Raw genomic sequence first — 21,550 nt, 5'->3', positions numbered from 1 at the left:
ATAGGTATCCACCTGTCACCTAAGAGGATGTGGGTGTGATCCCCATCAGGGGTAGGGTGGTCAAGTGGTATAGGTGTCCACCTCTCACCCAAGAGGTTTTGGGTGTGATCACCATCAGGGGTAGGGTGGTCAAGTGGTATAGGTGTCCACCTCTCACCCAAGAGGTTTTGGGTTTGATCACCATCAGGGGTAGGGTGGTCAAGTGGTATAGGTGTCCACCTCTCACCCAAGAGGTTTTGGGTGTGATCCCCATCAGGGGTAGGGTGGTCAAGTGGTATAGGTGTCGGCCTCTAACCCAAGAGGTTTTGGGTTTGATCCCCATCAGGGGTAGGGTGGTCAAGTGGTATAGGTGTCCACCTCTCACCCAAGAGGTTTTGGGTGTGATCCCCATCAGGGGTAGGGTGGTCAAGTGGTATAGGTGTCGGCCTCTAACCCAAGAGGTTTTGGGTTTGATCACCATCAGGGGTAGGGTGGTATAGGTGTTGGCCTCTCACCCAAGAGGTTTTGGGTGTGATCACCATCAGGGGTAGGGTGGTCAAGTGGTATAGGTGTCCACCTCTCACCCAAGAGGTTTTGGGTGTGATCACCATCAGGGGTAGGGTGGTCAAGTGGTATAGGTGTCCACCTCTTACCCAAGAGGTTTTGGGTGTGATCCCCATCAGGGGTAGGGTGGTCAAGTGGTATAGGTGTCCACCTCTCACCCAAGAGGTTTTGGGTGTGATCCCCATCAGGGGAAGGGTGGTCAAGTGGTAAAGGTGTCCACCTCTCACCCAAGAGGTTTTGGGTTTGATCCCCATCAGGGGTAGGGTGGTCAAGTGGTATAGGTGTCTGCCTCTAACCCAAGAGGTTTTGGGTTTGATCCCCATCAGGGGTAGGTGTCGGCCTCTAACCCAAGAGGTTTTGGGTGTGATCCCCATCAGGGGTAGGGTGGTCAAGTGGTATAGGTGTCCACCTCTCACCCAAGAGGTTTTGGGTGTGATCACCATCAGGGGTAGGGTGGTCAAGTGGTATAGGTGTCGGCCTCTAACCCAAGAGGTTTTGGGTTTGATCACCATCAGGGGTAGGGTGGTCAAGTGGTATAGGTGTCCACCTCTCACCCAAGAGGTTTTGGGTGTGATCACCATCAGGGGTAGGGTGGTCAAGTGGTATAGGTGTCCACCTCTCACCCAAGAGGTTTTGGGTGTGATCACCATCAGGGGTAGGGTGGTCAAGTGGTATAGGTGTCGGCCTCTAACCCAAGAGGTTTTGGGTGTGATCCCCATCAGGGGTAGGGTGGTCAAGTGGTATAGGTGTCCACCTCTCACCCAAGAGGTTTTGGGTGTGATCACCATCAGGGGTAGGGTGGTCAAGTGGTATAGGTGTCCACCTCTCACCCAAGAGGTTTTGGGTTTGATCACCATCAGGGGTAGGGTGGTCAAGTGGTATAGGTGTCCACCTCTCACCCAAGAGGTTTTGGGTGTAATCCCCATCAGGGGTAGGGTGGTCAAGTGGTATAGGTGTCGGCCTCTCCCCCAAGAGGTTTTGGGTGTGATCACCATCAGGGGTAGGGTGGTCAAGTGGTATAGGTGTCAACCTCTCACCCAAGACTTTGTGGGTTTGATCCCCACTAGGGTTAACTTCTCCTGGCCTCTAAAATAGGACACCAGTACTGGTATCAACCCAGTAAAAGGCCTCGAGAGTGATTCCATAGGCTATTAGCTTTTGTAACAATCAAACTTAAAGATATTAGTATAAACTAAATAGTTTGCTCTTTATATAGCTCCTTTTGCATGGTTTTAAATTTTAAAACTGTGACTAATGGAGGTATATCATTTCTGTTTTTCATGATAATTATAGATGGAAAATATTTCTGGCTCAGCAAAATATTTCTGCAATTCAATTTATTTGATGTATTAAAACATTTCTTTGTAGGCCACTACATGTACATCGAGGCATCAGCTCCTCGCCGCCAGGGTGACATTGCGCGACTCCTATCCCCAGTGTACACGGGACCAGCAGTTGGATGTCTCGAGTTCTGGTACAGCATGTATGGAGTGAACACAGGAACCCTGAATGTGTACCTCCGCTATAATAATGCTAACGGCCAGCCTGTATTCACACGACAAGGTATTTGACATCAGTTTAGTCATTTAATATAAAAGATAATATTTTGCAACATCCACCAAGATTTAACAATGAAATAGTATTTTTAAAACACCATCTTTCATGTTGATAGGTAACCAGGGAACACCCAACTGGATACGGGCTCAGGTGCCATTGTCACAGCCGAATGTGGTCGTCGTGTTTGAGGGCATTCGGGGCACATCGTACAAAGGAGACATCGCCATTGATGACGTCACTGTGAAGGCGGGAAGTTGTGGCGGAACTAGAGGTAGGATGGCAGATGTATACTGTATCACTATGAAAGTATATTTCTAAGAAAATCGTGCAGCTTGGTATTTACAGTGTTCATTACTGACAATCCTTTACATGCTTAAATGTTACAGTGGTGTTATCTTAAATTGAGCTGGTCTGACATTCCAGGAATTTGTATTACAAGACATGAACTTTTGTCCGTATTATCAAGGATTGAATATTTATGTATTGTGGCTGAGCAAGTGTATATATTAGTTTTAATACAAATAAACCACTATTTTTAAATATTTAATGTTTATATTCACACGCTTGCAAATTTTTGAAAATCAAATTGCAGACCTGAAAAAAACATTTCCAAGACAATTGAACAAAGATTATGTTTGGCTGTTGAGGCATCCTTAATGTACTGTTTCGTCAACATTACAAACATTTTACTGCAATCAAACTTAATTTTAGAGGCATTCTGAAGATGTTGCATTGATTGGAATATGAATGCAATTGATTTGATATACATTCATCTTAGAAAACACAAAAAGAGTGTAAATATTCATGTTCAATCTCAATTCTGTATCATATTTTAAGGCTTTAAAATTCCTTTTGATGATCCCATTTCTTACATGTGCTTTGTCATTGTTTCAGGTGGCTGTACCTTTGAGCTTGACACATGTAGCTGGACGAACACACGAAATGACACATTTGACTGGCAGCGGGGCAGTGGTACCACATCAACCACAGGCACTGGACCGTCAGGAGATCACACATATAGAAACCAAACAGGTCCATTAACCCATGATTTTATTTTATTTTGTGTTTTAATTACAAACCTTAAAAAGAAGCGCACAAATGTCACTTGAAAATACATTTCGATACGTTTCAGTACTACATGTATTTTAATTTCTTGTGTTTTTTTTTATTCCATATTGAATCAAGATTGGCTGTACATATCAATACATCAAATGTTATCTTACCATCAATATATTAATAATTGTTAAAATGCATGTATATTATTTCATCTTTTTATATTACAGGACACTACATGTTCATTGAGTCTTCATCCCCACGACGACCCGGCGATAATGCCATATTTCAGAGTGCTACTCTGGTTGGCAATGGTCAGCCACAGTGTATTCAGTTTTACTTCAACATGTATGGTCAAAACATCGGTACCCTGCGTGTCTGGGCCCAGCCCCTCAATGGGGCTGCTGTAAAGCTCTGGGAGTTAACAGGGAACCAAGGAGTCCAGTGGAGTAAGGGGGCTGTTAGCTTCACCCAGAATGCCCAGTACCAGGTAGGTTCTCTTACTCTTTCATCTCTTGGTATTTATGTGTTTTTTTTTCATTTTCAGCTATAAAAAATATATTTTTCATTCAATTAGGTACACACAGTGCTATAATCTTTCTACCACCTTTTCATTTCATCAATTCCTTCAATGAAATAATACATAAGATCAATTGATAAACTATGGACATAATTTTTTCAGATTCTGCTAGAGGCAGTAAGAGGAAATGGCTACCGTGGTGATATGGCTGTCGATGATATCTCATTTTCCACTCAGTCATGCCCACTGACTCCGGCCAGTGCCAACCCAAGCCTCTCCGTGACCGCACCCACCGTCACAACCACCCTTCCTCCTGCAACCATACCCACAGGATTCACATGCAACTTTGACACAAACACATGCGCATGGACACAGGACAGGACTGACCAGTTTGACTGGAAGAGGCAAAGAGGACGCACAGGGACATCTGGAACAGGGCCCACCAATGATCATAGCGGAGGTGAGGTGTTTTACTTATAATAAATATTCTATCAATTTTGAATGTTTTATAGATATCGTCAGTTCATTCATTTAGTAAATATCTGCGGTATTTTTCACAAAATAATAAATATTTCAGGTGGCTACTACATGTACATCGAGACATCTGCGCCCAGACGGCCAGGTGATTTGGCTCGTCTAATCAGCCCAAAGATCAATGGGGCCTCAGCCATGTGTATGAAGTTCTGGTACCACATGTATGGGCCTCATGTAAAGGCCCTGAATGTATACTTGTCCCAGAATGGCAGTCTTGGAACAGCAGTGTGGACCAGGAATGGGAACCAGGCAAATGCATGGAAACAGGGAACTGTACAGATATCAGGAGGAAGTGCCACCTCACAGGTCACAAATGTACGCAGCTTTTTTGCTTTTTAATTATTTTTTTACAGTTTAAGTAATATGTTTCACTCATTAAGATCATATCATGCTTGTGATTAAATTAAAAAATACCAAAATTATAGAGTTTTGCAGAAAGAAAAGCAACAACAAGAAGTTTTCTATTCACTATTGCAGTGTTTAGAGGATGCTGATATTATAGTTGTATAGCAAAATTTCAGATATGACTGCTATCTACCATTTATACATCTAGGTTGTGTTTGAGGGTGTGAGAGGCACTAGTTACCTAGGAGACATTGCCCTTGACGACATTACCCTCACTGCCGGCCAGTGCAACACAGGTAGGTGTTCCTATGATGTATTAATATTATTTTGTCATGTTTTTATTGAGACAGGATTTTTGAATGTCTCCTTTGCAAAGGACATCATTTAGAATGTGTGATTAATGCACATGAAACATTCAGTTGATAAAATATAGTTTTCATGGCTGATTGTAACTTGCCAAATGAAGATTTTCATATCATCAGTGTTCAAATAATTGAAATTTCACCAGTAACTGTTATCTTGTACACTTGTACCAGTACTTGCTTAAATCTAATCAAAAACAGAAACATTTTTGTTTAGGTGACATTCAAAGATATCACTTTTCAATGTTAATCATCAAACTTTTTTACATTGATGGTTGTACATTGCTCTGCATTTCACAGTATACATATGTTATCTCCCTACAGCCCGTGTCTGTCACCTGGATACACCAGCTATCGTTGTTTCTTGATATTTTGCTTGTAGATTATCAAACGATGATAAACATTCACTATCATTATAAATAATGTAAAAAACATCAGCTGAAGTTATTCATTAGTTTGACACTGACATAAAATGATGGAAGCTAATGTGCAAATCATATTTTAGTGTCAGCAAAATAGAACTGTTCTGTTCATAACTGATTTTTAACAATAATAATTATATGTGGCTAACTTGCCTCTTTAACAGCATCCACAATGTTTTACATACATGTATATTCACTGTATGTGTGTCTGGTGTTCACTATAGGTGGCACCACAGGAACGGGAGGATCATCTCCAGCTGACTGCACGTTTGCCCAAACGTCCATTTGTGGGTATATCCAGGACCAGAATGACAACTTTGATTGGACACGGATGAGTGGCAGCACGTCAAGCTCCGGGACTGGGCCCAAGAGTGACCACACAACAGGCACTTCTGCAGGTTGGTCTATCCTTGGTCATATGATATGTATATAGCACTTGAACGTAGTTATTTGAATTTTGTTTAATTTTTGTTTTAACGCATGAAGTGAACTTCAGTAAAATGTTTTGTCATGCAAAATTATTATGATGCCTTATCCATTTATTTAAATAATTATGCTGTCTGTGAATGAATTGCTAATAATTATGCTTTTAACTAAAAATATTTTTGCAGGCTACTACATGTACATCGAGGCCTCAGGTATTCGACGCACAGGTGACATTGCGCGCCTTTGGACCCCGTCCCTGACTCAGACCAATGGGCAATGTATCTCCTTCTGGTACCACATGTATGGCACCACAATGGGCACTCTCAATGTGTATGCAGTTCAAAACTCCACCAACCCAACCCTTGGCTCACCACTATGGAAACGTTCTGGTACAGCTGGGAACCAGTGGATCCAACAATACGTCAACTTGCCCGCCCTCAGCAACTACAATGTATGTTCCCGACAGCGAGCTGTAAATGCTCAGCAAACATATATTGCATTTCATTGCTGGTTTAAAAATAGATGTTAACTTATCATACAATCTTGAGTTCACTAATGATGTTCGATATCATTAAACAACCCTTTGTTCATATGTTAAACTTGCATGTTGGCCTTATTCACAGGTTGTGTTTGAGGCAGTGAGAGGTCGAGGCATCTCTTCCGATATCGCCATTGACGACGTGAAGATGCAAGCCAGCTGTCCTCCACCAGGTCTGTATCCATGGATACACAAAATTCCATAAATAGTTATAAACACTTATTATTTTTACGCAAAAACGTATACATTTTCCAATGCTGTCCTTGAAGCAAGTTGAATTGTTGACTTTGCTTCTTGTACTGCCATGACATCCTGTTTTTAACTTTTTCTGGGTTCTGCTGTTTATTCAACCACCCTGTTGAAAATTCATACCAACCACTGAGCTCAAGTATAATTTCATCACAATGAAACTTAGGATGAAGTTATGAAAAATGATATTGATACCATAAATAACGACCATGTATTGGTTAATTTACCAGATTAAGACTAAGTGGCTATTGACAACAATATAGCACATGGTCTAGAATCTGGTATGGGATGTTGAGCTTGTTTACCCCAATCTTTGGGGCAAATTGACGGGGATCAATTGCTTGATTATAAGGAAAATTGAAAGCAACACTAGTGCATGTATTGAAAAGCATTGTTCCCTTGAATTGCTTATCAGCTATATGTTAAAATTTACAAACTCCATATCAACCAACTATAAATCATTGCCAGCAAAGTTTGCTATTATCATAGAAAACAAAATGACCTCCGAGATAGGTATTTGGACAGTGTGGCATTGTTAAAAACAAAAAAAGTGATAACAATATTTCAGATGGAAAAAGGAATCTGTAATTCTGAACTTTGCATTATGTTGATGACAGTACTATTTATACTATGGCGCAGGTAGATTTTTATATGGAGTTTTTTTAAGGTTTGCAATAAGAGTTGTAAGAACTTTGAAAACATGTAACTATGTATTTATCTGTTATAAAGTGAATTTAAAAAAACAAACAGAAAGAAACCCAAAACAAACAGGGACTTGCTGGCAGTTTGGTTTCTTGGAGAGCCAGGTGAATGAAGGAGAGAAGGAGCTTGATTCGGTCTCAGCTGTCATGATGCTTTCTGTTGGAAATTATCAGAAAGGGTTCTGACAGCTCTGATTGTGCTAGTGCATGAAACATAACTAACATTGGAAGATCACAGAGGAAAGAGGAAGTAGGATCGTTGAAAGAAAATTGGAAGAACGGAAGGAAAACCAGACATTAAAACCTAATTTGAGCCTGCGTTATCTTGCAGGGGTGAAAATACACAAGTGCACATGCTTAATTAAGTCTGCTTTACGACATGTTTGATATTAATGCCCATTCCCCTTTATTAAAGGGGACTGCACGTTTGAGAGTGGAGCATGTGGCTGGGCCAACTCAAAGTCAGATGATGATGACTGGGTTCTCTTACGGGGCAACTACACAGGTTCACGAACACATCCAACAGGCGACCACACCTTTGGTCTTAAACAGGGTAGGCTTGATTTTGAGCAGATATTAGAGGATTGTCGCTTATTAATTATTATTTAATCATTTTTTTCAAAATTCTTTGGAGTTTTTGTTTCATGTTTAATTCTTGCTATGGTTTCCTTCAATTTTCATATCAAATAAATTGTTTTCCAAGATGGAAGGTACATTTGGACTCTCAAACATTGTTGCCAACCAGCCCCAGTGGCATAATTCTATGTATCTGTACCAGAAATATTTTCAATAACCAAAGCATTGTAAGGATGTTGTCCCCATTTCAGGCACTTACCTTTACATTGGTGACGGGAGTGTGTACCGGCCAGGTGCAAAGGCGGACTTACTTTCTCCCTCAATGGTGCCAACAAGCTCAAGTGGTGTTTGTTTCAAGTTCTGGGTCATGATAACATCAGGCATGGGAAGCCTTACTGCATTTGTCAGACAGGTACTTTTTCCAATTGACACCATCTAATAGATTTTGATGCACAATTATCAACTTACTTTTATTTTTATTACTTATATAGTCTTACATATATTTCGCGAGGTTTCCCAGACAATTAAATAAGTTATATGGTAGTGATGTAATACAGTACTGTTTTTTTTGTTTTTCAATCAAAAGATCTATGGTAAGGAAACCACTGGGGGCACAAACTATTGCCCTTAAAGAAAGGAAACCAGTTTTTATTCAAAAAAAGGACTTGAGTGTGGTTAATGTCAACCTTCAGATATTTACACCACCAATATCTACTCATTATTACATAATGTTTTTTCCAGAACTCTACCAGCACCCGTGTGTGGTCCCTGTCTAACCAGCCATCCGGTGTTGCTGCTGGACAATGGGCCCAGGGACAGTTCGGCATCGTGAGCGGAGTCAACTACCAGGTCATGTTTGAGTTCTCCCGCACTGCATCAACCAGAGGATTCAACGTCCTTGATGATGTCAGCTTTGTTAACGGCCAGTGCCAGAGTGAGTAGACTGGTAAATCTTATTTCTAACTTGTCAGGTTATTTTTTTAAAAGAAGCTTTGTCCAGAGTATAAGAACCTTTCATATGCAATTTTTTTCAATTGATTGATTGATTTTTAATTAGCTCTAAAATATACACTTGTTAATACATAATACTTTCGATTAATTGTTAACATTGAAATATAGCTTTAAAGTAGAAAACATATGACAGAGAGTTGTCACAACATGCTAAAATCTAAAATACATGCGGGATATTTAAATGACTACAAAATATTCAATGCCTTTGTGGAGAACTTATAAACCTTTAACTTCTTATTGAATAATACATTTAGGGAAAATATGAATAACTGATAACCAGATTGTAACCATGTACTTTATAGCTGAAAATACAAAAATATTAAATCATTGGTGAATGCTAAAAGATTTACTGTGATCAACTATCATCTTACAAGGTAGAAATACCATTTTTGCTGCACCTTTCCTTCAATCTAAACTCTGTATCCTTCATAGGAACCATTGTTTTTGACATTTATTCATCCTTTTTGTATATTGAAACAATTGTATTAAATGAGGTAAATCTTATTTTGGAGTAAGAGTACACCTTTAAGCTTATATTCTTTAGGGTTGAGTCAATATTGCAGTGTGTACAATTGCATTTTTCCTGATCGTGTATGTTTTGTAATTGTTCAGCCCAGCCAGCTGAAGCGATGACAGGCAGCGCATTCACAACAGCCACCCCTGGCTCCACCATACCATCAGCAACCTCAGGTATATAAAACAGAAGGACTTGTTTGTCTGTATGGTATTTCATTGTAGTTTGTCTTTAAATATTTTGTGACAATATGTAATAATGCAATTGCTTAGACAGGCTCAAAATGGTCTTGGATTTAAGAAAAGGCAATTGAAATAAATACTTTCTGTGTTTGCTGATAGTTTTATATGATAAGGAGACTGACCATTAGAACTAAACTACCAACTAGCATTATATTTCTGAAACATTGTTGTAATACCATTGTACTTAGGGATATTTAATGATTTTTTTTTTGTTCCCAGCTCCAAGCCAGTATGACTGTAACTTTGAGAGTGGATTCTGCACATGGACTCAGGCCCGTGATGACCAATTTGACTGGACACGCACACATGGGGGCACTAACTCGGGGCTCACCGGACCCTCCAGTGATCACACACTCGGAAATAGTAGGATTTTTATGCATTCATATTTATGTGTTAAGAGGATACACTGTCTTGAGAAACAATTTACATTTTTTTTTTCATTCAATTGAGTATTGAAATTTTTAACATGTACAGTAGGCCATTTTCGTCAAACCAAATGAAGGACATCAATATTGTAAATATGTTTGTTGTACTAACTTATTTTGGTTTTTCAGTGCAAAACTGAACGATTCTCAAAGCTTTACTTGATATTATATCGTTGCCAATTTTTTTTATTCAAGGTCAAGGATATTATGTTTTCATCGAGGCCTCAAGCCCCCGTCAGGTTAATGACACCGCCCGATTGGTGAGCGCCTCTGTTACCGTGACAACAGCCAAGTGCCTGCACTTCTGGTATCACATGTATGGTACCCATGTGAACACACTGAATGTGTACAAGAAAATGGGCACCAACTATGGGACACCAGTGTGGTCTAGAACTGGAACCAGAGATAACAAGTGGTACAACGCCAATGTTGATATTTCCGTAAGTTCCTTTACTTGAAAGTTTTTGTGATGGTCGTAATTTTTACATTGCAGCTTATGGCAACCTTAAACATGTAAATCAAATATCTTAGTCATATACATTTGAAATTTATAATAAAATGTTAAAGGCACCACAGAATCTATTACACAAGAAAAAAATCATACTTGTTACAAATTATCAGGGCAGCAGCAGTTACAACTTGGTGTTTGAGGGTGTGCGAGGCACGAGCTACCGTGGAGATATTGGTCTCGATGACATCACCTTCACAGATGGTGCTTGTACAGGTACGGATTGATTGCATTCGATATTCTTAGAGATATATTATGTATTCTTTTAAGGTTCACAAATAAGAAGAAAATAAATATTTCGCAAAAAGAAAATTGCAATAATTTTTTTAGGATTCCTGATTACTGCTTGAAAAAATAATATAGTCTGATCGGGACAATTCAATTGATTCATGGAATCATATTTTATTTAACATGATATGATAATTACTTTACAGGTTCCTCAGTGTCAGGGTCACTCTGCACATTTGAGGAGGCAACTCTTTGTGGAATCATCCAAGACAAAACTGATGACTTTGACTGGACACGCAAATCTGGGCCCACGTCTTCCTCTATGACTGGACCGCCTAATGACCACACGCTGGGAACCAGACAGGGTATACCCTATTTTATTGAATTACCTATTTATTTAATAAATAACTTAAACCAGTACTATGTTTTGATAGATTGTAATAGTTCTTACTTGACAGATAAATGATTGAAATTCATTAAATAATTGTGTTTCGAAAGCAATGGACAAAAAATAGTTAGTAGATGAAAAATATTATCTTAGAATTTCATTTGCTAGGAAAGTATTCATTGAACTGTTTATCTCTACAGGATCCTACATGTACATTGAGGCCTCTTCCCCACGAACCACAGGACAGAAGGCCCGATTTTTCAGTACTCCCAACCCAGCAACAAACGGAGCCTGCGTCTCATTTTTCTACCATATGTATGGACGTCAGATGGGCACACTGAATGTGTATGCCAAAGTGGGTGGGGCACTCGGTGCCCCAATCCTGACCACCTCTGGTAACCATGGCAACAAGTGGCTCCAGGCGCAGGTCACAGTCAGTTCAGCATCCAGCTGGCAGGTTTGTACTGCTTTATATTTACCGTTTTTTACCAGTTTAATGATATTCTGACCCATGCCAGTGGTGTAGATCGATACCTCATTAAGGATGTTCATTACTGTATTTAATAAGAAGAAAGATTGATTTGAAAATTAAGAATGATATAAAACAAGACAGCAAAATACTGAAGTCCTTAACTGGTGCCTAATTTTGAAAGTGGCCTCAAATATGCCCCTGAATGCATGTTATGTATTGAAATTTTTCTTTTTCAGTTGGCATTTGAAGGTATCCGAGGCAACGGTGTCCAGAGTGACATTGCTGTAGATGACTTGTCCATCAAAGATGGTGCGTGCGGTGGGGCAGGGGGAGCGTGTAATTTCGAGAAGGACACTTGCACATGGACCAACACCCAAATGGGAGACAACTTTGACTGGCTGCGTAAGGCAGGTTCCACCACCACTACCTCCACAGGACCACAGGGCGACCACACCATTGGCACATTCCTTGGTAAGTCATGTAGAAAGTTGATAACTTATATAGAATTTATTTAAAATAGTGTACCTTATTACACCTCCATTGGTATCAGTTATGGAATTTCTTAATCCCATATTTCATGTGTGTGTGTTTTGAACTGAATTAAGAATTAATTTCAATTGCTCACATCATCATTTTCATCAGTATAAATAACTTGAATCAGTGACATAAGTGATGTATTCTCTCACTTAGGCCACTACATGTACATTGAGACGTCCGCCCCGCGAGTGCAGGGAGACAAGGCGTGGCTGCTCAGTCAGACGTTCAATCCATCCACAACCACACAGTGCTTCAGGTTCTTCTACCACATGTATGGACGCAGTGTCGGTACGTGTCAATCCAACTGTCTCAATATGAAATTGTAGTAAGACAGTTGGGCTTGTATCATAAGACAACTACTACTGTAATTATGCTTTTATAATAGTTTCTTTATGGGATTTTTTTTTTTAAAAGAGTTTAGTTGTCACATATGTATTCAGCTTTTGCTGAAAATTGGAATTTAGATAGCCAACCTGACTTGTTATGAATTTAGGCTTTACTTTGAAAACCTTTTGGTTGTAATTAAAGAACATTTATTTTGTTATCAAACGAGACATCATAATGTCTTATATTACATTTGTAATGGGCACCATTTTTACATTCTTTGTTTTTTTTAGGTACACTAAATGTGTACTTGAACACAACAACGAATTCTCCCCAGCTTCTGTGGAGCCAGAGTGGAAACAAGGGAAACAACTGGCTTCAGGGCCAGTTCCCTTTAACAAGAGTGTCCTCCCTTTTTACCATCTACTTTGAGGGCATCAGGGGATCCTCCTTCACCGGGGATATTGCCATAGATGACATCTCCCTCATCAACACCCCTTGTGGATGTGAGTAAAAATTGTTTATACTACATATTAGTTGAAATTGGTATTAATTTCAAGGTGACTCCAGCAAAACTAAAAGGGACATTCTTAAAAAAAAAGTCTTCTTCCAAGAATAAAAATAAAGTGATCAGTTGTATTTCACCTATTATACTTTGTATTTTTTTACATACAAAATGTTGAAGTATAACTGAGTAAGTGTATGTTACTGAATGCTTTTTTCAGTTCAGCCACCAAGTGCCAACTCCTCCTTGGTTACCACAGCCTCACCTCAGGCCTCCACTACACAACCACCATTTGGTAAGTAGGGCTCTTGGGTTGAATCAACAAAAATGATATTCCTGTTTATAATTTGAATGTCCATTGATATTATGACAATTATCAGTTTGAACAAACAAAATGATATTCCTGTTTATAATTGGTATTTCCTTTGACATTTTGACAAATAATGGTTTTCAAAATTTCTGGACACCAGAGTATTTGTACACTATATAAAAAAAAAATCAAATTTAATATTGGCATTTATTCTGGCCAGCTGCCGTCTTATTTAATGGATAAAGAATGTAACTTAAACAGTAAACTGTGTATAACAGTTTCCCAGTCGCAGTATGACTGCAGTTTTGAGAGCAGTATGTGCAGCTGGACCCAGGACATGACAGACAACTTCAACTGGACACGAGCCCAGGGACCCACAGGCACCATGCTCACTGGTCCTATTACCGACCACACCAAAGGCACTAGTATGTAAACCAGCTTTCAATACGGATATTATTAATTAATTCCTATTTTGATTCATTTTATTGTTAGAATGTACAAAAGTCAAGTAAAATGTTTGATATTCAAGTGTGACTGCATAAGCTTACATAATAATGATGTAGATGTAAGTTAACTAAATGAGCTCACTTGTAATTATGTCTGCCCTTGAAAATATAAAATGTTCAAAAAAAGAGTAAACTGGTAAAAATGTAAAATGGTACATAATATTTATATATATTATTTGTAGACATGGGGTGGTACATGTACGTGGAGACGTCTTCCCCTCGCAAGCCCAATGACAAGGCTCGACTGCTCTCAGCCAGCGTTCCCAGTCAGACACCCTTCTGTTTACAGTTCTGGTACCACATGTATGGACCCAATGTCAACGCACTGAACGTCTACCAAAAGGTCAGTAAATACCAGAGGCAGTAATCATTTCTCAACTCTAATTTGATATACACTTTACAATTTTTAAGCATTTGGAAGCTTTTTTTGTTGTTGTTTTTTTTCACATCTAGACATTTATATTCATTAAAAAATGAGGCTGAGGACTGTAGATTCAACCCTGGAACTCTTAAATGCACTATTTTTCGGTAATCTTCAGGATTTTGATTATGAGGAAAACAAGATACAAATAATTCTAGTCAAGTAGATTATTTTACTCTATTTTAAAAAATTGAGGACCTGTAGCTTAAGCTATTAATGTTCTCCCCTCAGGTTGGTTCTAACCTAGGCTCAGCTGTATGGACAAAGTCAGGTACTCAGGGTAACCTATGGCAACAAGGGCAAGCCACTCTAGTCAGCAAAACATCCACCTACAACATTGCCTTTGAAGGAATTGTTGGGCCTGGTTACCGTGGAGATATTGGGCTCGATGACATCAAACTGATTACTGGGGCTTGTCCCAGTGGTGGTATGTATTCACTTTACACTTGCTTCTTTATTAAATTATTCAGTGACATGTACATCTATTTTTTTTTATTTTTTTTTCAATTTTGCTCTATTCTTCGTATCACTCTGATTTTAATGATTTGGTTTGTTCTATTAGCCCGGATATATGTTACTGTACTCAATTATTAGTGTTGATCACTAATACTAAGAATTGCTAAATTTCATCAGTTTCTGTTTAAATGTAAACTGGTATTACTAACTTCAACAATTTGTTGACTGTCCAGGTGGCATTGCATGTACGTTTGACAATGGCCTATGTGGTTGGCAGCAGAGTCGGGCAGACACGTTTGATTGGCTGCAGAGAAAGGGCAGTACAGGTAGCGCTGGCACAGGACCAACCAACGACCACACCACCAACACCCGTGCTGGTAGGTCATATTGTGATAATTTTTAATGAGTATGAGTTAGAGCTAAGAGATTTTATTTCCATTGGGTCTTTGTTCATGTGGGCTTGAAATACAAATCATGATATTGAAAAAGTCAAGTAGCCTACCATAAAAGGTTCTTAACTTTTTCTAGGTCATATTGTAAAATTTAATTGTAAAATAAGAATAATGTTGCACTTCCCTTGGTGTCTTTACAAGACAATGGATGTTTTTTTCAGGAACCTACATGTACATAGAGTCCAGTTCACCACGACGACCTGGAGACAAAGCTTGGCTTGTCAGCTCCTATGCTACCACAACGGCTCCGCAGTGTCTCTCATTCTACTACAGCATGTATGGCGTCCATATTGGTTCCCTCAATGTGTATGTGATGACAGGAACTGCCTTGCCCTCTGCCCCTGTATTCTCCAAGTCTGGTAACCAAGGCAACCAGTGGTTCATGGGCCAGGCCACTCTACAATCCACACAGAAGTACAGGGTGAGAAACATTGCCAAAAAGGATGATTTCAATTTACGAATAAGATCTTTAATTTAACATTCCAGCCTGAAATATAATGGCTTGTGTTCTTTGTAACTATTGTTCACTTATGATTCAATACATTGTTTTTAATAACAAAATTGTTTACGGCTGTGAGAATAAATATTTCAATTTAAGCATCATTTTGATTATTGTTATATACCAGGTGGTGTTTGAGGGAGTGATAGGCAGTGGGTACAGAGGAGACATCGCCATTGACGATGTGTCAATCTCACCAGGAGCCTGCGCTCTACCAGGTTGGCTTTTCCTTTGATTTTTTTTTTAATATTTCAATAATCTTACCATGAACAAATATCTAATTTTCTTAAAATAAAAGGTACTTGTGTTTGCTTAAAATGACTTTACTGCCTTGTTAGCTATCTAATACATGTATATACTCATTGATTTAAAATATAAAAAAAATAGTTCAAGTTTCACAATCAGCTGTATAAATCTTACATTTTAAATTACCATTGATTCTCAAATCAATTTTTCCAGGAAATTGTGACTTTGAGAAGGGCCTTTGCACGTGGACAAATCCAGGGTTAATAGATGATTTTGATTGGCTCGTGGGCCAAGGCAACACCCAATCATCACTGACCGGTCCTGCCAGTGACCACACCCTCGGAAATAGCAGTGGTGAGTTGGGAGTTTGTTCAGAGAATGGTACTTTTAGACCTAAATTACTTAGGATAATTTTCCTTTTTCTTGTGTTAACTTGTCATCTGTTATACTCCGTACTTTTTATCCTTTTTTATCAAATTTTGAAATTATTTTGATGTTATTCTGATAGTACCTGGAAAATAACATTGTAAATATATTTTCGTAACTTCTGACATCTAGCAATGTTGTTATTTATTTGATAATATTATCTTCACACGGTTTTCACAATCTTTAATGTTGTTCATACATTTTTAGGTCACTATGTATTTATTGAGTCATCTGCCCCCCGAAGTCCAGGAGACCGGGCCGACCTGCGCAGTATCAGGTTTGACACAACTGGACCCCGCTGTGTAAACTTCTGGGCTAACATGCATGGCTCCAACATCGGCACCCTGCGTGTGATGGTGGTGCCGGTCAACAGCAGCACCGGCAACAATGTCACCATCTGGGAGCTAGGACAACAAGACAAGGGACAGGCTTGGTTCCCGGCAACAGCACCTTTCACCAGCAGCGTCCCCCACTATGTAAGCTCTTACAACTGCTTAAGGGTTATTGTTACAGAAAAATTGCCCCAGTATAATGTGACACAACTGCTGTATATAATTCTTGGACAGCTACTGAAACTATAGGTAACTTGGGTAGGAAATGGTCTTATGAAATTCAATTATTTGTGTATTGCTTATGAAACATTATATCTAACATATCTTGTATGCTTTCCCATTCCAGGTTGTGTTTGAAGCTGTGCGAGGCAATGGTTACAAGGGAGACATAGCGCTGGATGACATATCGTTTACCAATGCGCAGTGTTCCGTGCAGCCCCCCGAGGCCGCCACTGTTGCCCAGATATCTACAGTATTTCCCCCTTCCACCATAACAACCCCACCCACTGGTAGGCGGCCTATCAAGTGTTTTATTATGCTCATAAATTAATGGAAATGAATGTTTATATATTTTTGCAGCATATAATGTTGATTTAAATTTTAATTTGACATTTGCTATGGACTAATTTATGATCTGCTAATTTAGAAATGAACAACTCATGTTCGAGTGATAAATTGATCATGCTTGCTCTTTTTAGATATATCATTTAAATAAAAAATGTTTAATTGAGCTGTGAAGCTGCGTTATTCTATGAAACAACAAAATTGTACTTCCTGGGTAAACTTTCAGTGGCTCCATCTCTGCTGGACTGCACATTTGAGAGGGACTTCTGCCGGTGGAGCCAGGGTATCAGAGACAAATTTGACTGGACGCGTGCAAGTGGGCCTACATCCTCTGGAGGCACAGGACCAGCCGTTGACCACACCCTCGGCACAGGTGAGTGCTTGTGAAGTGGGTTTTTAATTATTAGTTTGGGATTTGACTAAATTTGTTGTGTTTTTCTGTGATTTATACAAAATTCAGTTGTTCATCTGTGAGATATTCCTTACGAACATAGGTGTATTAATAGTAACATTTGCAGTTAGAGTACTTTTAAGATAGCTTTGTAGAAACAGGTTAAGATTAATTTTGTATTGTTTTAAAGCCTAAAAAGCATTAAGTAGAATGGTAATGTTCAATACACTGTAAAGCAACATTTGTTTTATGATTTAAAGCACTTGATTTTTTACAGCCCAGGGCCACTATGCATTTATTGAGACATCATCACCGCGCCGACCTAACGACACCGCATGGCTGCAGAGCCCACTGGTCCCGCCTCGGGCTAATGCGCAATGTATCCGCTTCTGGTATCACATGTACGGGCCCGATGTAAACACACTGAACGTGTACACAATGATCAACAACCAGCTTGGGACACCCGCCTGGTCTCACACAGGGACCATCAACAACCAGTGGCATTTCCAGGCTGTTGACATCACCACCACAGGCGGCACATCATTCAAGGTAGTGGGCATATGTTTAATAAAGTTGTACGGCTAAATATTTGCTAAAGTAAACAATAGTTTCTGAAACTGACCTTCAAAAAGTTGTAATTATCATACAACTTGGATAATGTAATGATTGTGATGGTCATAAGTGATGAATCAATTCTAAACTTGAATTTCAGATTGTGTTTGAGGGAGTGCGAGGCATAAACTACCGTGGAGATATTGCCCTGGATGACATCACATTCTCCACCCAACCATGTCAACAAACTTGTATGTGGATTACTTACTATTCTATTGTACATGTATATAATATACTTTTTAGAAGAAAATAGATATGGAATGAAGTATGATTATTGCACACAAATTAATAAAAGGATGGATTTTGATAATAAATATCTTTCTTTTACTATTGTTAAACTAAATCAATATTCTTAGTAAATATTTACAATCATGCACAGAAGATGATATTAATTTGAGTACATTTGTTACTGTGTAATTTCAGCGATTAACAAGTGTGATTTTGAGCAAGGCTTGTGTGGGTGGAGTCAGGTGAAGACAGACACATTTGATTGGACATTATCCACCAGGACCACCGCCTCTTCTGGCACTGGGCCAACCAATGACCACACATATGGCACAACCAGAGGTAGAGTGGTCAGTTTGTCACCGCATTGATAGCGCAGTGGTAGAGCGTTGATTTAGGGTGCAAAAGGTCGCTGGTTCTAACACTGACCGTTTTTAACTGAAAGACATTAAATATTGTACCAGTACCTTTCTTGTCTAGCGCACGGCATTAAAAGGGTAGTACTGGGAATAGTATTAATTAAACCCAGGAAAGTTGTATCCAGGAAAGAGGTCTCTTCGAAAAGAGCTAAGGCATTGCACCCAGATCTCTTGTATCTCACTATGTATCCTGGAGTCTTCCCAATATCTGGATTCAACTGCGAAATGCTGTCACGTCCATCTCATATCACTTATGGTATTTAAACACAATTCAAGTGGTGATGGCGTCCCGGCGGGGTCAAGCCATAATGCAGCTAATGGGCGCTGGCAGACCATAACAAACTCAAATAAACAAACAAATACCCCGCACTGACCGACCTTGGTTTGGACCAGATTATCGTATCAAAAGAAAGATGTATAACAAAGCCAAGAGTACTGTTTCTATAAGTCCTCTAATATCTGGATTTGGCCAGGAATTGCAGTCAATTCTTTCTCATGTCACTTATGGCATTTTAAACACAATTTAAGTTTTGTTAGCATGACAGTAGGGTCAAGCCATAATGCAGTCAATAGGCACAGGCAGACTTTGAACAACTCTATTAAATAAACAAACAGTTATCAATGCGCTGAACTTAGTTTCTCAGCATGACTTTGGTTCAAACTGTTTAAGAATTAAAAGTGTTCTGGTTAAATGAACAACAAATGAAAACTTTTTCAGGCCATTATATGTATATTGAGGCAAGTGCACCTCGTCACCCTGGTGACACCGCCCAGCTGATGACCACTCGCTACTCCCTTGCCCAGGGAGCGTGTCTCTCCTTCTGGTACAACATGTACGGGGCCACCATGGGAACCATGAACGTGATAATGAATAATGGCGCATCCACCAATAAATTGTGGACCAAGTCAGGGAACCAGGGAACAGGCTGGAAACTTGCCCAGGTGGCCGTACCTGGATCTGCTAACTTCACACTCACATTTGAGGGCATTACCGGACGAGGGTATACTAGTGACATGGCCATTGATGACGTGTCAGTTGGAACTGGGACATGCACACTGCCAGGTGAGTGAGTTAAAGTCAATAGGTAATGTAAACTGTTTTAATTATGCATTATCAAAAACTCTTCATTGAATTATTTGATGGACATTTTAATGCCTTTTTTATTCAAGACATGTTTTTTTCTCTCGCTTTCTAATGATCATTGTTATGAAATATTTGCATTTGGCACATAGTTTATTAATATCAATTTCCATTGCTGAACTGCATTTCATATATAATTCTCTGAAAAAGATTCAAATTTTAACAGTATGGTATACTTGATTTGCTAAATTCTTATTTCGCTAACAGAACCTATCATTTGAAATTCCCAGGCAACTGCAATTTTGATGATGGTACAATGTGCAGCTGGAAGAACATGCGCAATGACAACTTTGATTGGCTAATAGGCAGTGGGAAAACGTCCAGTGCGTTTACTGGACCTTCCGCTGACCACACTCAAGGAACCGTTACTTCTACATCTGGTGAGTACTGGTGAAGGATGTAATGACAGCTTATAACAGCTGATAGGCAGACAAACTAGTTACCATCTCTCTGTAGGTGAAGACTTTTATGGATCCTATCTTAACTGTTCATAAGATAAAAGATTAGGGAAAATGACATAATCTATAAGAGTCAGATTTCATAAAATACCGGTACTTAAGTGGAAGATATTTTCTTTTATTACTTGTCATCATTATGCTTGTCATACTCTTAAGATACTGGGGGCCATTTCAACAAAGGATTTTAGTCTTAACTTCAATTATCTTAAATCTATCTTAATGTCACCAATGGCAACACATTATTTTTTTTAATCTTCCTCTTTGTGTTTATTATTATTCTGGCTTATGGTCAGTTCACACAAATATGTTGATTAAAACGATTAAAAGCAACTGAGATCTTTAATGAAAAGTCCCCATGGTGTGTAATATTATCAGAAAAATCGCAAAGATGAAAGAAAACAAAAACACCAATGGCTACCTGGCAAAACTGTTTGAACTCATAAATAATTATAGTTTGCTAAGCAAACATTAAAATGTAGTAACTAATAATATTTAAAATCAAATATGTGTTGTTGTTGCAGGGAAGTTCCTTTTTATTGAGACAAGTGCCCCTCGTGTGGCTGGCGACGTTGCCAGGATCACAAGCCAGCAGTTCCCTGCCACACAGGGCTCATGTATAAACTTCTGGTTCCACATGTATGGCTCCAGTGTCGGCTCACTCAACGTTTACATGGTAACTGGCGGCAACAACAAAACAATCTGGTCCGTCAGTGGAGACCATCAGGACAACTGGCTAAACGGACAGGCTGGCATAGTCTCTAACACTCCATTCACTGTAAGGGTTTGATGTTCATTAAAGTGTACAGTCATATTTGTGCTTAAATTGTGAATTGTGTCAAATGTTATGCCATGAAACAAAACAATAGTTTAGGAAACAAAATTCTGACATATCAATCCAGATTCTGAGATGTATGATCCGATATATTTACAGGTAGTAATTGAGGGGGTACGAGGATCCAGTTACCGTGGAGACATCGCCATTGACGATATAACCTTTACACAGTCAAACTGCGGAGGTAAACCATTTGAAGCTGAAGATATTAGCATTTGTCTTTTTAACAGAGTCTTTTTAACAGCAATTGATATGTACATGTAAAGCTCAAAATTACTGT

At 39.1% G+C, this 21,550-nt stretch overlaps 1 protein-coding gene across 1 annotated transcript in view; it reads left to right on the top strand.

Moving 5' to 3' along the window:
• LOC128230268 (MAM and LDL-receptor class A domain-containing protein 2-like) overlaps positions 1-21,550 on the top strand; it is a 97,444-nt gene that overhangs the window by 26,362 nt on the left and 49,532 nt on the right. The window contains exons 54-93 of the mRNA XM_052942388.1: positions 1,912-2,106; positions 2,216-2,371; positions 2,995-3,132; positions 3,384-3,643; positions 3,836-4,133; positions 4,251-4,522; positions 4,761-4,848; positions 5,561-5,734; positions 5,948-6,213; positions 6,386-6,473; positions 7,666-7,803; positions 8,078-8,238; positions 8,568-8,760; positions 9,450-9,527; positions 9,813-9,956; positions 10,214-10,458; positions 10,640-10,742; positions 10,961-11,119; positions 11,343-11,599; positions 11,851-12,085; positions 12,305-12,439; positions 12,769-12,981; positions 13,201-13,275; positions 13,569-13,715; positions 13,979-14,139; positions 14,449-14,644; positions 14,907-15,050; positions 15,287-15,546; positions 15,752-15,842; positions 16,084-16,224; positions 16,504-16,772; positions 16,975-17,137; positions 17,419-17,565; positions 17,861-18,132; positions 18,296-18,386; positions 18,619-18,762; positions 19,558-19,902; positions 20,211-20,360; positions 20,960-21,213; positions 21,370-21,454. Of these exons, the coding sequence (XP_052798348.1) occupies positions 1,912-2,106; positions 2,216-2,371; positions 2,995-3,132; positions 3,384-3,643; positions 3,836-4,133; positions 4,251-4,522; positions 4,761-4,848; positions 5,561-5,734; positions 5,948-6,213; positions 6,386-6,473; positions 7,666-7,803; positions 8,078-8,238; positions 8,568-8,760; positions 9,450-9,527; positions 9,813-9,956; positions 10,214-10,458; positions 10,640-10,742; positions 10,961-11,119; positions 11,343-11,599; positions 11,851-12,085; positions 12,305-12,439; positions 12,769-12,981; positions 13,201-13,275; positions 13,569-13,715; positions 13,979-14,139; positions 14,449-14,644; positions 14,907-15,050; positions 15,287-15,546; positions 15,752-15,842; positions 16,084-16,224; positions 16,504-16,772; positions 16,975-17,137; positions 17,419-17,565; positions 17,861-18,132; positions 18,296-18,386; positions 18,619-18,762; positions 19,558-19,902; positions 20,211-20,360; positions 20,960-21,213; positions 21,370-21,454 (7,131 nt within the window). The remainder of the gene's footprint in view (positions 1-1,911; positions 2,107-2,215; positions 2,372-2,994; positions 3,133-3,383; positions 3,644-3,835; positions 4,134-4,250; positions 4,523-4,760; positions 4,849-5,560; positions 5,735-5,947; positions 6,214-6,385; positions 6,474-7,665; positions 7,804-8,077; positions 8,239-8,567; positions 8,761-9,449; positions 9,528-9,812; positions 9,957-10,213; positions 10,459-10,639; positions 10,743-10,960; positions 11,120-11,342; positions 11,600-11,850; positions 12,086-12,304; positions 12,440-12,768; positions 12,982-13,200; positions 13,276-13,568; positions 13,716-13,978; positions 14,140-14,448; positions 14,645-14,906; positions 15,051-15,286; positions 15,547-15,751; positions 15,843-16,083; positions 16,225-16,503; positions 16,773-16,974; positions 17,138-17,418; positions 17,566-17,860; positions 18,133-18,295; positions 18,387-18,618; positions 18,763-19,557; positions 19,903-20,210; positions 20,361-20,959; positions 21,214-21,369; positions 21,455-21,550) is intronic.

The sequence above is a fragment of the Mya arenaria genome, chromosome 4, assembly GCF_026914265.1.
Source record: "Mya arenaria isolate MELC-2E11 chromosome 4, ASM2691426v1".
In the NCBI taxonomy this organism is placed as follows: Eukaryota; Metazoa; Mollusca; class Bivalvia; order Myida; family Myidae; genus Mya; species Mya arenaria.
Note: the sequence above shows the minus strand (reverse complement) of the source record. Positions and strands in the feature narration are given on the sequence as shown.